General features: G+C 44.4%; 1 protein-coding gene across 2 annotated transcripts in view; it reads right to left on the reverse strand.

The window, feature by feature from the left end:
• The window catches only part of rps6ka1 (ribosomal protein S6 kinase a, polypeptide 1), a gene marked incomplete at its 5' end in the record, with an annotated part of 62,488 nt that overhangs the window by 29,492 nt on the left and 17,691 nt on the right, over positions 1-15,305 (reverse strand). For both annotated transcript variants that reach the window (XM_080012466.1, XM_080012467.1), the window contains one exon: positions 12,817-12,861. In XM_080012466.1, the coding sequence (XP_079868592.1) occupies positions 12,817-12,861 (45 nt within the window). The remainder of the gene's footprint in view (positions 1-12,816; positions 12,862-15,305) is intronic.

Here is a 15,305-nt window from a genome sequence, read left to right on the forward strand (position 1 = left end):
TGATGGTCGGTTGAGGTTATTCTCTTACAGTATAAAGGCTAAAGGCTGTTGTTAACGTAATTTGGCAGTTGGGAACCAATAGGATTTCGGTGACAGTGCAGAGCTTACATCTACTGTCTATATGTGGGCGTGCTTGTGTGTGTGGGTGTGTGCATTTGTGGAGTGTGTATCTGTGTGGGCGCGGGTGAGTGTGTGTGTGCGCGTCACTGAGGTTTTGTGGTTGCCATCATCAGAAGAGCTGCTGGAGCACCAGACCCACTTATTATCCTGATACGGATCAGAGCATTGAGTTTCCACTTGTCTTCATGACCTTTTTTTTTTATTATTTTTTTCCTCTTTTTTTTTTTTTTTTTTTTTTTAATCACTTACCCGCAGCACAATGCAGCGACCGCTGGGTCTGGATACTCACAATATTAATTGCTTTGTGATCCAATTAGCTGTGCAATGTCGACGAGCAACAGGAGAAGTCAAATGGTCAAAGGCAAGTTAGATTATGCATTGTAAAAAAAACAAACAAACAAAAAAAAAAAAAAAAAAAACTTGGCTCAGCAAGAAATGATGGCAAATGGGGATGCTCTTACTGTTCTAACCAATGGATGGCTTCAGTCCAGATATGGACACAGTCCCTGTCTAGCAAAATGATTTCCTTGCAGAAAAATGAGATGACGCGAGGTTCAAATTGGTTCAAATAGGTGAATAAGCATGAGCTATTCAATTAAGAACAACAACACATATTCCTGACTGCTTGTGGAATGGATGAGAAGGGCTTGACATTAAGCTTTTTTAGCCACTTGCCCAAAAGCCAAATGTACTTGTCCAAAATGGAAAGTGGAGGCCTATTAAAATGAACAAAACCAACAGGGATTTGGACAAATATTATAATTTACTGACGTACAAAACATACAATTACCAAGTAACAATTAAAATAAACAAGGTATATATACACATAGTACAGTATATATACGGGTAGGGCGATCGTTTCTGTTTTCAAATTATATTGCATTATATACACTCCGCATCGTCAGGGGGCGGTGGGAGCGCTGTAGGAGGGGGTGGGGGGAGTAATATAGGAGGGGGTGGGGGCAGTTATGTCACGGAACGCCAGTGAAGTGACGGCATGGATGGACATGCAAAGAAATATTTATTCATTTCAGTCCCTCAACACTTCATTTCCTGCATTCTGGGGAATATTTATGCACCAATTTATGCCTTTCCTGCACCAATTAAGGGTGGAAATGTATTTGTTTTGTAAAGGAAAAAACAAAGTGTTTTTACATTTTGTATTATAAATATATTCTCAAGGGGGACGTATCACCTGCATCCCCAAAATCTACCTGGCTCTATGCAATCTTGCCTGGTAAACAACTATTTAGAAGTATGGATTTCTCTCGTGAACAAAGCTTAATGGAGCAGTATTGGGAATATAACATTTTCATTGAAAACAATAGGATAGGATTTTTTTCATTAAACACCTTGCTTCCATTATAATCTTGTAATTTGTTTGAGAGGATTGTTAATTGAGTGCAGTCACATTTAATCGTAAACTTATTTCATAAAATTTCATAGTTCAAATAAATGCTGGGGAGCCGTAAGAGAAACTTCTCAGGGTGTCTCTTCTCCTTCGCCCACCGCGTCCACCCTGTTCTATCTTCTGTAATTTACTTTTTCCCCTAATTCTACTCATCATACCACAGCACCATGTTCTCTTTAACATTATTCACCTCATCTTTCATATCACAATCCAAATCATATGCATAACGTTAACTCTCATGGAGCGCGTACTGGTACCGCTGGTGCTCTGTTCTGCCCTTACAAGTGGACAAATCAAGAGGACATATTGTAAAATATACCATATTCTAATTATCATTCGGGCTTTGGCTCCGACCCACCCCACTCGTGCACACAGCTTTCTATTATTTTTTTATTAAATTATTTATTTTTTAACTTATTTTCAGAAAACGTTACAGAGTTCAAACTTTTTCACCTGCTCGATCGGACAACTGCATGAGGCATTCCACTTACTTCCGTTACTGTCCAGCCCTGCGAAGGCTGGTGCCATTCAACATTCTTATTTATAGTTGTGGTTTGTTCACTGCCCCTTGTTTTAAGGTCACTTCTTCTTCTTCTTTAAAAAAAAAAAAAAAAAAAGCCGCTTCAAAGAGCCGCTTCAAATGTTGGCCCTGGCTGTGCAAACCTTGGGTTTCCTCTGCAAGCAAACGCAACAAACAACCAACCAACACAAAGAACGAGAGAATGGGAGGCACTGCCCGGATGTACGACTACACTCAGCACAAACATCAACACCCTATTGGAGTCAAGTCACACCCTTAAAAGTGCGTGCGTGCGTGTGTGCGTGCGTGTGTATATACTGTGCATCCTTGTTTGAATGCCACACTGTGCCAAATTCAGTCTCGACCAATAAGGACACAATTTCACAGTAACATGACCTTCAAGTTCAAAATAAATCAAAAGCCCACAGCACCTTCTGCGTCTGAGTCTCAAATAAATCTCTAAAAAGTTGAAATAAATCAAAAACCGCTTCCTCTTCCGATTTCTAAACATGGACATTTTATTCTTCACGTCACTTTATGCAATCGTTGTCAAGATATATTTCATATCCACCAGGAATGAGAATAAGAATCCACACATTTCGATAATCAATACCCTTATACATTCAACTCTGCAAAGGGTTTTTATAGAAGCAAAACTACTTTGCTTCTATAGGTTTTTTGTTTTGGAGGGGTATGCAAGAAGTCAAACGTTTCATTCGAACGGTCTTTATCCTTCAAAAGTTTTGATTTTGTCGGATGATGAGGCAGGAGGCAGATGAGTGATCGTCAGGTAACCTGCCGTGCCTTTGATTCCCTCCGGTCTCATGGGAATAAGGGGAAGCTCTGGTTATCAATCAATCCATCTCAACACAGAGTTCTTGTCAACGAGTTCCGGCTTCTGCAGAACCCTGCAACAGTCGAGTTCCGCGGGACTCCGGGGCTTTTTCACCAGCTAAGATCCATCCCTTAAGTCATCCGTCCGTCCATCCGCCCGTCCTCACTTCACCAGTATGGGGGCTTTTGTCTCCCTCACCCGCTCGAGCATAATTCATCACCATCAACGTAGAAGTTGATTTGTTTAAACGATGTCCGCTGAGAGCGGAGAGTACAGCTGGTCCGATGAAGAGGTGCTACAAACGGAGAGCCGAACGGCCGGAAGAAGAGAGGCTCTTGGGAGAGAGTGTTTAGCACATAATCAAAGCCGCACGGAGGAGGTGGGTGGGTGGGTGTAGACATCTGTCTGCATGGAGTATCCATGCATATACAAACATGCATATACAGTACTGCATACAATGTCTATACACATATCCACTAGTTTAATTCCATTTAGCCTCTACATTTTACAATGCTATTAGACTTCTCTTCTTTTTGCAAAAGGACCAGATGGTGCTAATGTGTCACACTTCTGTCATTTCTAATCACAAAAGTTGGAATTTTAAGTATTATTATTTCATCCACGAGAAGTCAACTGCTCCAATATCAACAATAGAACAAGATGGAGAGTGGGCGTCCTCTTCACTTCATTTAAGACAGCCGGATGAAAGAATGAAAGGAAAACAAAAAAATGAAAAGAAATGCGTATTATGCCACTGTTAACAAAATTAACAAAGAAATGACTAGGTATGAAAGCACCCAGGGGGGGAAGAGAATGAGGGTGAGAGAAAGCGTGCGCATGTCTGGGAGAGAGGGATGGAGAAGAGAGACAGAAAGACAGAGAGAGGGATGAATGGAGAGCTCATTCCTATAGAACTAGAGCCTCACAACTTTGTCACGGGGCTCAGCAGGACGCCCGGAACATGAGTGGTCTGTGGAGGGCGACGGCCACGGTCAGTAAAAATAATGATAATACTAATGTAGAGATTGAATGAACTCATAAATACATCGATATACAGCACCCGTGTATCGACAGTATATTGCATCGCAAGAGAGAGTATTGCAATCTTTTCCCCCCCCGTATGCTCCACCCCTACCTGACCCAGCCTGACCCAAATCTGAACTCCACCACAGATTATCGCCTGACCCAACAGGCGCTGACGTCACTCCGGAGGCGGACGGTGATTTGTGTGTACGACAGGCAGACGCGTCCAGGGGGCCGGGCGGCCTGGGCTCAGTAACCCACAGGGAGCCGTGACAACCCCTTCCAACGTGGATTCCTCGCTCTGAATCGGTCGTTTGTCGACGTAGAGATCGACAGTGCGTTTTCCGGAAGAGAGAATCCCAATCGTGTGCTGAATGGAGGACGCTGATCATGAGCCATAATGTCACCATCCAAGGTAGACTAACCGCACCACAAGGTGTGAGATTGTGAAACCGCGGTATTTGCTCCTGCGGAAAGACGCACGTCCGTGAGATATCAACCTCGTTTAAAAAAAAATAAAATAAAGGTTCATTCGTGATGTCACCGAGAAGTACTGCACTACCTACAATCCTAAAGTGTGACAGCGACGTACGTCTCTAAATTGGGGGAGCTCGCTGTTACCATGGAAATGTGTACCGCGCCCGCCGCCAACGCCACTGTCAGTGATTGAGTTACTGCTACCACTGAAACACCAGACACAGACAGACAGACAGACAGACAGACAGACAGACAGACAGACAGACAGACACACCTTCTCAAGTGGGTAGTCTCAACGAGGGGTCTGGGGACCCCCGGGGGTTGCAAAATTATTAATAGTTAAACGTCACCAAAATTAAGCACCATCGGAGAATGTGCATTATTTATTTATTAAAAATAATAATAATAATTAAAAAAATAATAATAATAATAATTTCATCGTAGTTTAACTCTAACTTATCTCCTTAAATAGCATAATAGGTAAAAAATGAAAATCTTTTAAAATTAGGATCCCAAAGACAAAATCTAATCATGGCCTAATGCGTATCATACTGAGGCCTATTGCCGTGAAAAAGGTTGACAATCACTGTTCTGGATTTCATCCTGAATCCGGTCTCTGTGGGCGACAGCTGCAGTTCCTTTGCCTTCATCCTGTCTTCCCATCCTGCCCCATTTCCCCTATACATCCTACAGTGCACCGCCCCACCCTCCCTCCCTCCCTCCCTCCCTCCCTCCAACCCTGCAGTGGAATGTACCGTTTAGCGCCGCAGAGCCACGAGGCGTGTCCCAAGAGTTAATAAAACACGCCTGCCGCCGGAGGAGCCAGAACGGGCCGGCGCTGCAGGGTCCTCTGGCTGGGTGGATTTCCCGCTGTGCAAGACGGGAGGAATCGAGGTAAATAGGTAAATATAACACTTGACACTCTGCAGCTCAAAGAGTGTTTGATGACGCTGCAGAATCGGGCGGGGAAGGAAACGTGCGACTCCACAGCCTCCATCTGTACTTATCTGGCTCAAAGCGCGTCAAATCGAGGGTTCCGGATATGAAAAGGGTGGAGAATCACTGGCACGTAGTTGACCCACCCGGTGTTCACAAAGCTAAGCAGGTTGGTAAACCCACACAATAACCTTTAGAAGGTGATCTTGGGAATGAAGGACAATATACCACACCCTGAATCCACCCCCCCCCCAGGGATCAATATAGCGTTATCTTATCCGACACGCTCAACCTAGCTCCCGATCGCGAAATCTGACATCTTTAGTTTCCTCGTTCAATATTTTATCCATAGTTTGAATAAATTATCGGAGAACTAGGGATTCGTCTGGTTGTCCCCCCCCATAATACAAAGCAGACTTCACGGCACCGACGCAAGCTGCTCATTCCCAGATCTATAGAGCCGGCCTGCACGCAATCCAACCCAAGAGTGGACAGGGGAGTAAGGGGCGGCACGGATCAAAAGAGACAAAAGGCACCCTTTCAGCCCAGCCAGCTGAGGGAGAAGGAGCTGAACCTCGAGTCGGAGCGTAAGAGAAAACCCAGTGAGGGACACTGGGTAGAGAAGGGCCAGGGGTGGAGGGACACCACCGCCTTTTGGACGCGCTGCTTTTTTAGTCCGTCCATCCCGTTATTTCAAGTAATAATCAATAAAAAAAAAATGGGATTAATAAACACTTGGATATTAATGTATGTGCCATTTAGGCAGTTGGTCATCATAAACACAAGCATGGCCAAAGAGTACATTTGTCCAAGTTACCCATTTCATGCACATGTATGCAACAGCACATTTATCTTATTACTTATTCACATTTGTGTGAAGTTGATCTATCATGTCATTGATATCATTGATCTATCATCGGCAATGCCGTTTTGTAGTCTCCCTCTCTCTCCCCCGTCTCTCAGGCAATTTGAGGAAAGGTTTTGATTGAAGTGACCCCAACAATGAGGCACTATAAGGAGGCAGAGCTACCGTTTCACTAGAACAATGGCAGATCACTCCTCACTTCAGGAATACATTTTAAAACATATTAGGTTAAAGGACTGTCAGAACATTTCTGTAATAGTGTGTAGAACGCCCGCTTTGAAAAATGTGGCACAGTAATAGTGAATGGCAGTAGGGTGGTTTTCGAAGCTGGAGCTCATGTCGTCGTCTTTCTCTTTCTTGCGTTGCTCTGTACCGTCATTGTTCCTTCCTTTCCACATTTATTCTGCCATACCATTCAGTTTTTTCAGCAATATGGCGCCGTTGACAGTAACCTAGCAACTACTGGCAAAAACTAATAACGAGAGAAGCAGTAATATGAATTTATTATTCTCAACTAATACATGTTCAAACTGTTTGACTGTAATGCTATGATGATGCTGGACAGTCAGGCTGGAGGTTAACAATAGAATGTATTATCACTGTGATTTTACACAATACCAACATAGGTTATATCACAATATCTTCTTCAACACACTGAAATGCATCAAATCCGATGTAAACAATATAATATTGTGAAGCACATATGACTGTTTTCAAAACTTAAACCTCCTTTTGGGGATTAGGTCACACGTCTTCATTCAAGATGTTACAATACCACAAAATAGAGTACATGGACTGATCTACTGTACGCCCCCCCAACATAGCACAGGACATATACATAACTAACAAGGCACATAAACCAGATGGCAAACCAATGTGTCAGGCCTTTCCTGCAGCCAGGGATTAAGATTATGCACTGAGAGATAATAAAGGCAGGTCTCTTTATAGTAGTGGTCTAGTAGACTCGTGGAATGTATGTGTTTATATATGTGAGTGTATTTATGTGAGGGCATTTTAACTACTGGTCCTACTTGTGCGGCCAATGGTGGAAGTCTGCGGATCTGTGTGTGTGTGTGTGTGTGTGTGTGTGTGTGTGTGTGTGTGTGTGTGTGTGTGTGTGTGTGTGTGTGTGTGTGTGTGTGTGTGTGTGTGTGTGTGTGTGTGTGTGTGTGTGTGTGTGTGTGTGTGTGTGTGTGTGTGTGTGTGCGCGCGTGCATGAGGGTTAATGACACACACACACACACACACACACACACACACACACACACACACACGTTGCCATGCCAATGTTCATGTTCAGTGTTGCAATGCAGCTTTGACTTCTGAACATTATCTCACATGGCGCGGAGGTCAAAAAGCTTGACTATTTAATCAGTCTTGCAAATGCATGAAGCTAAGATTACATAGTGTACACACAAACACAGCTTCTTGTGTGCACAGGATATGCATACACGGTTGTTAGTGGATAAGTATATATATATATATATATATATATATATATATATATATATATATATATATATATATACATACACACACACACACACATATACACATACATATACACACACATATATATATACACACACACACATATATATACACACACACATACACATATATATATATACACACACACACACACACACACACACACACACACACACACACACACACACACACACACACACACACACACACACACACACACACACACACACACACACACACACACACACACACACACACACACACACGATGGAAGGCTCGTCTGAGGACGACGTAGACACACACACACACACACACGATGGAAGGCTCGTCTGAGGACGACGTAGAGATACATACACACATACATTTCATTTAGCAGACGCTTTTATCCAAAGCGACTTACAATTATTCAAACACCGACGGACGCAGCCATCAGGAGCAATTAAGGGTTAAGTGTCTTGCTCAAGGACACTACAGCATGCTAGCAGGAGGAGCCAGTAACCTTTAGAATACTAGAAGACCAGCTCTACCTCCTGAGCTACCATCCCCGTACACACACACACACACACACACACACACACACACACACACACACACACACACACACACACACACACACACACACACACACACACACACACACACACACACACACACACACACACACACACACACACACAGATCCTCTTCCATGTCTGTATGAGCTCATAGTGTGTGTTTGTAGGAGCACATAATGTGTGTCCTCACTGTACCGACTAGGGACAGAACATCTCATTGACAGCCATCTCTATTCTCTCCCTCATCCCTACCCCCTGTGAGCACCGTCTGGCTGCTTTCCTGCCCACATGCACAGCCCCCAACACCTATGTGCAAGTCAAGCACAAAAAGCTCCCGCTCAGCACCTACCCCTGGTAAAACAAAAAAAGAAAGAATTAAAAAAATCCATTAACTACTGCATTACAACCCTCAAAAATAGCCTCTAGAATATCATGGAAATGATATTTACCTTTTATTTTGTGTCCTTAGGCTTGGTAGAGGGGAGCTCAATTAGAAGTGGTGGAAACTCAAAACACACACACACACACACACGCACGCACGCACGCGCTTTTTAGTTTTTTTGTGTTTCTTATTCTAGTATTATATGAAACTCCAACAGCGATCAATAACATCACATCATTTCATAGTGAAGGTAAACCTGAGTTAGACATCTGAGTGCAGTCCTTAAGAACTTCTGATTCCCAATCCCTGGACAATGGACTGCATTTGATAAAAGCTTTCCGGTGCAGGTGACGTAACCACTGCCGCCCTATAATCCTGGTATGTATTACATTTTAATACAAATCATGATGATGATGATGATGATGATGATGATGACAAACAATGATTCATATGTTCAGATGCACCAACAATGAGGAAATGGAGCAAAAAGTAGTGAAAGAGCGGTGGAAAAATATGAGGAATTGTACTAGTCATGTCAAGTTGGTGTTGGTGCTATTCAAACACTTTCAACTGTAAGCGCATAATTTCACCCGAGATGCAACATACCTTGCCCAGAATCGACCTCCGCGATGAGACAGTGACTTCGCCAAACTGCACGAGGTTCTGCCTTCTGAAGGTCCAGAGGCATCCATCATCGGCAGGGGGACGCGCAGCGTATGTTCCTGAGCCACAGTGACATTACACTCGGCTGCTTCAAGGGAAGTGATTACTTATCCGCGGAACGCGTTGGTGCGTTGGGGTGTTGGGGTGTGTGTGCGCGCGCGGTCGTCCATTACAGCGGCGACGGCTTCGTTCCAATGCGCCATTATTCTCCCATCATTTTCCTCTGAAATTATTTAGGCCCTAATGCATTAGGACGCACACGGCGTGCGAAATGTGGGCTGCTCTTATTTCTATGACAACTGCAAAAAGGCTTCGCCCCCAGAACGACTGCCTTTTTAGAGGATTGTAGAAAATCCCTAATTATCCAATTATAACCTCCCCCTTCTCGCAGGCTGGTGGCAGTCAGTACCTTTCAAATGGAAACCATGACAAACGAGGCATTTCCTCCACAGCAAGTATATAAATAATGCAACTTCCTTAATCAGGTGTTAATTTTGTGTGACCTGCGGTAATATTCTTTCCATTAAGAGTGTTCGTATAGGGTCATGAGCAACATCAACATCTGGCATGCTTCTGAGTCAAAAGACAGCAGAAAAGAAACACATATTTTATTCAACAGCTGACATTACGTATTTGACATATCCGCAGATACTGTACTGAAACCCGTCAGGCCTGGATTTCATTGTTGTTAGATACTGGATCCCACCCCTGCTTGCATTCCTGCTATTGACATAAAAATGTCCAACACACATGTGGTATTCAGAACCACAGTCGTAGTTAGGTTCGGACATGCCGGATAGCAAACTTTGGCTCAGCTGAGCTCGACATGCGGAGCCTGACAATCGCTCTATAATTTTCACTTGTTATGCATGATGTGCTGTAAATCGAGGGGGCAAAACAAAACAAAAAACACACAAAAGTACAGTACGAGCTTACCAAATCCTCTTTAGGAACCAGCAGTTTCCTATACCCTGTTAGTATGCACTGATAGTGCTGAAGATGGTGGTAAATCTCAGTGAGAAGGGTTTCAGTCTTATTGCACAGGCAGCACATTTCTGTCCAGCGTGGACGCTCAGAGGAAGTATCTCTCCAGCGGCGATGACACCACCTGCTCATTCCAGCGTTACGTCTCACCAGAGCTCATTTGCTGGTAATGGCTACTTTCGCACCACAAGTCGGGTTCGTCCTCCCGCTTTTAGGTCCCAGGGAGCAGATGAGAGTTGGGTAGAAACGTGACGCAGAGAAACAGAGGGATGACACAGCGGGGAAACATGAAAGGAATGAGAAGCAATGTTTTTGGTTTTTTTCCTGATGATAGTTCTTCAACGGATGGAGCTGCCCGGATCTCGGTTGGAGTGCAGTGATCGGCAGCCTGGCGCCCCTTCAACCCCCCCCCCCCCCGACGATTCCCAACTCACCGCGCTCATGAGCTCATTTTGAGCGAGTGCGGGGCCCAGCGCGGGAGAGGCAAAATGAGCCCAATTAGCCGGGTAATACGTGGACCCATACGCGGCGGTTCCACGCAGGAGCCGTCGGAAAGAAGGAGAGCGAGGGGAAGGCGAGGCGCTCGAAGGTAAAGGAAACAGCGCGTCGAGGTGCGATGGCGTGAGAAAGCGAGAGAGAGAGAGAGAGAGAGATAGAGAGAGAGAGAGAGAGGGCGAGGAGGCTCGTCAGACGGCTCGTGGTTGCAGCCGTTATCTCTGGGGTGCAGGGCTAAGCCGTTACCACTTGTCCTGTTACGTTATCATTTTTCCATCACTGCCCTCATCGAGCCCGTCCACCCTGACATTCAGACCCGTCACGCCGCTAATCAGACCACCGTCACGGGCGGTGTGTCAACACGACGGGCGTGTTGCCATGTCCCGTCTTATTCCCGGAGACTCTTCCTCCTCTGGCTGCTCCAGGAGGTCCACGGTGGTGACCCCCGCGGTCAGATTCCCCGGCATTCAAGAACCCGTCCAGCATTGATCACCGGGGACCGGCTAGACCTGCCCTGACTCCATGGAGCCGTGGTCCAGGCGCACTCTCTGTGCACAAACGAAAATGTGATCTCTCAGTGAGCATCGATCTATTATTCATCAAGCTATTTAAAGAGTCGTGGCGCCTCGCAAGATTACGCAACTTCCAATACATAATCACGCCCCATTGCTCGCCGTGCCAACATCTATCTTGTTTATGAATTAGGGAATTCAATTCCGTTTCGGCAGCACCAAAGAAGGTTGGCCGCACCGCCTGTATCAAATTTTCAAGCCTGTTGGAAGTAATTTGAATTAACAAGATTCCAGAAAACGTAGCTTTAGATAGATCCCCGCTATCACTTAACGACAGATATGGCAGTGTTCTGGATTTCACAAAATCATTCAAAAGTCAACAGAATATAATATGTAGACATATATATATTTTTTTCCCCTCTTGTTAAAAAGGTTTAGAGTCTGCGTCCGTTTTCCCCACTTTGTTTTAGCTCGCTGGCATTCGTAAAAGACTGAGTCAGAGCCTTTAAACACAGGCTGTTTCTTCCTACTAATGTGCTGCTACTGTGAACGGCTACCTTGACTTTAAAAGAAAAGCAAGGTCTCTTTCAGGGACGGAGCACTTCTGGATCCACCTCAGCCACACCGCATTGTTCCGAGCTGAGAAGCGAGAGGCTCTTAGTCGGAGCGCCTCTACTAAGAACACAATCACACACACACACACACACACAATCACACACACACACACACAAAATCACACACAATCACACACAATCACACACACACACGAAAAATGAGAAGAGGTGAGGAGGCACGTCCACCGGTCCTATACTACAGTGCCAGGGAGTGTCTGGGTAAGACACAGCATCCCATTTTCAGGACAATAAACCATAGAGGGGAGCCAAAATGCCAGGAAAGGAGCTGACTCAAGGTTTATGCACGTTTGCACATATGGTAGTGAGTGTGTGTGTGTGTGTGTGTGTGTGTGTGCGCGTGTCCGTCCATATGTGCGTAGGCCGAGTGAGGAACATGTTAGCGGGACAGAGAGGAAATGTTCCACGCGACCTATTCAGGCCTCGTTTTTTATCGACCCTGACGTTATAATAAACAGCAGCTGAACCTCCCGGATGAGCCTGACACTCCGACAGGCGTTCGACTCGTTAAACCTCGGCCAGTTGACAGCCTCTGGGGGCGGCCGATGGAGTCAATACACACACACACACACACACACACACACACACACACACACACACACACACACACACACACACACACACACACACACACACACACACACACACACACACACACACACACACACACACACACACACACACACACACACAGTATAGCAGCCCACTTTCCACCCATTTGGAGAAAGTACCGTTAAAGTACGTAAGCATTTCTCCCCCCCAACCTCCACCTTAGTAAAAGTTTATATTCAGCCGCTTTGCTTGACCTTCACACAAGGCCGGGGCGGTCAAAACAATCTGTGCAGGGTGTGAAGTCCCCGGAGCGCCGGGCGTACGTGTGAAAGTGAGTCGCGTGCATCGGCAGACGCCTTCTTACCTTGACAGCAGGCGTGACTCCATCCTCAGCAGTGCTCTGCCCATTCTGTAGAGAAAAAGAAGCAGGGGACACTGTCAGGGAGATGCCAATAGAGAGAGAGAGAGAGAAAAGAGAGAGAGAGAGAAGTATTAGTAGTACTGCGTGGGCGGCCAAAGTGCTTTGTATTCAGCCGCGCTTTACTGGCAAACCCACTTAATCTAAGGCTGACGCACCAGTGCCCGTTCCTGAACCGTCCCCTTAGCAGGTGAGTCCCGCCGGAGCCTCTAATCATTGTTACTTGTACAACAACATCCTGCCAAGGGGCCGCACAAAGCACCAACATTTTAAGTGGGTGTTTAACTTCCAGCATCGGATTTCATTTCCATTTGCCGAAACGGCATCCTATATCCCCCGGCCCCTCGGTGCACCGGGGAGGAGCGTGGGAATTCAACAGCAGGGCACGGAACAAGGACATTTTTTTTTTTTTTTAAATTATTTGTTTTATTGCAGAATAGGTCCTGATAAACCTGTCTCAATAATTATTTATTCAGCTGTCGGGATATTCTTTCCCCCATCCAGATTTAACTGTTACACATGTATTGTATGTACATGTTGATTTAAAAGGTGGTAAAGATTCATCTTTGTGTTATCCAAGTATCTGACACTTCTCTTTTGTTGGAGATTTTAATGGAATCAACAAAATACAAACAAAATTTAGACAATAAAAGGAAAATGAATCACTGACTATGCAGTGATAACTACTTACATGTACTCACTTTCTTATGTAATGTTTCAAAGAAAGTTTACTTTACCAAGTAATGGTATAAATGACGCTGTGTACCTTTACTTGAGTAGATTTAAGTTAGTAAGAGGGAGGCATCGATTTATCGGCATCGGTATTTGCCGATATTCGTCTTGTTGACTGCCATTGGACACTCGGCAAATAAGATGACATTCACCGATGGCAGTGGCCAATGTTTATCCAGTGTTTCCCCACACAGATTTTACTTGGGTGGACCGCACAGGTATATTAACAGCCACCAAGTTATATTTGGCGACCCATTTTAGCATTTTTTTATTGTTATTTTTTTATCCGTCCGGGAGACCGACGCCATCCGGCATCGATTTTAGAAGACGCGGACACGGCTCATTGCGGTGCTCCAAGCAGGAAGTGATGCTGCCTTCACGGGAACTCGCTAAACTGTAAGTGATGCTGTGTTCAGGGGAAATCGAAAAACATCGGGATCGGCCCAGAATTTCACAGTCGGTGCATCCCTAGTGCTGAGATACGTTTTGCCAGGTAAACCCAAGCCACACGCTCTGTTGTTGTATAAAGCCCTCTTGATCAGAAATAAGGTCAGACTGGTCTGAACACGGCTTTGGGCCAGTACTGAACCTTTCCCTTTATTCTGCAGAATAAATAATCTTGAATATTTTCAGTTTTGTTTTCTTGTAGCGGGCAGATTAACCTCACCGATCATTGAGGAAGAATTTCTTCCACAGGCCATGAATGAAAGAGTGTGGGAATGGAAGCAGGAACATTTCCTGGATGAGCACATAAAGTAGTGGTGGAGCCGAAATCCAAATACCGGCAAAGGACAAATAGTGGGTTTTTAGGAATATTCATTTCATGCAAATATTTAAAAAATGATTTGTTTTGATCATATTTCTGATCAAGAGGGCTTTATACATATAAAAAATGATTTGTTTTCGGGAAGAGGAAAAAGAAAAAATTTCTAAAAAAATGGCGAGTCCGATCTGAACCGCGGCGTCGGCTGCAAAGACGAGAAACTAAAACACGTCCAGTCTCTTTGGAGACAGGTATTTATATTCTTAAAATGGATTCCTTTTTTTCTTAAAAAAAAAAAAAAAAAAAAAAAAAAAAGCCACTCAGATCCTAGACGTGTCTTTTAGTGGACAGGGAGAGGTAGAAGTGGGGTGGAGAACGTATCTTCTCCGGAGGTAGAGAGCGTACGACGAGTTTGAAAACAATCAAGCGGATTTAATAACCTTGGGTTAGGGTTATTGCGTCCGGGGACGGGGGATCTGTCAGAGGAGAGATTGTCCAAACGATAGCATCTACACCGGACATAACATATTAATTATGGGTAGGAACCGAAGAGTAACTTACGATACTATCGCGATATGATGGCATCACCATGCAGTGATTCTGCGTCTCATGTATTTATGTATCATCTACGATACATTGTGATATGTGTAACTGAAATAGAAAAAAATGCCCCTAAAAAGGGCAAAAAGCAGGAATTATGTATTAATTCACTGCATTGTGGTGTCAGTTTCACAGAATTTGACAGCTGATGTCCAATGTTTAAATAATATCTTCAAATATCTAAAGTATCCAATCAATTCTCAATGGTTAAATTAAAGCTTAAAGCGATATGAAATGAAAAAATATGATTAGATTCACCCCCAGTAACTGAATTAAATTTCCATAAGTAACCATCAGATTTCATGAAAATGGCTCCATAATTAAGCAAGTTATACCGTTT

Source organism: Zeus faber, assembly GCF_960531495.2.
Source record: "Zeus faber genome assembly, chromosome: 13".
Taxonomy (NCBI): Eukaryota; Metazoa; Chordata; class Actinopteri; order Zeiformes; family Zeidae; genus Zeus; species Zeus faber.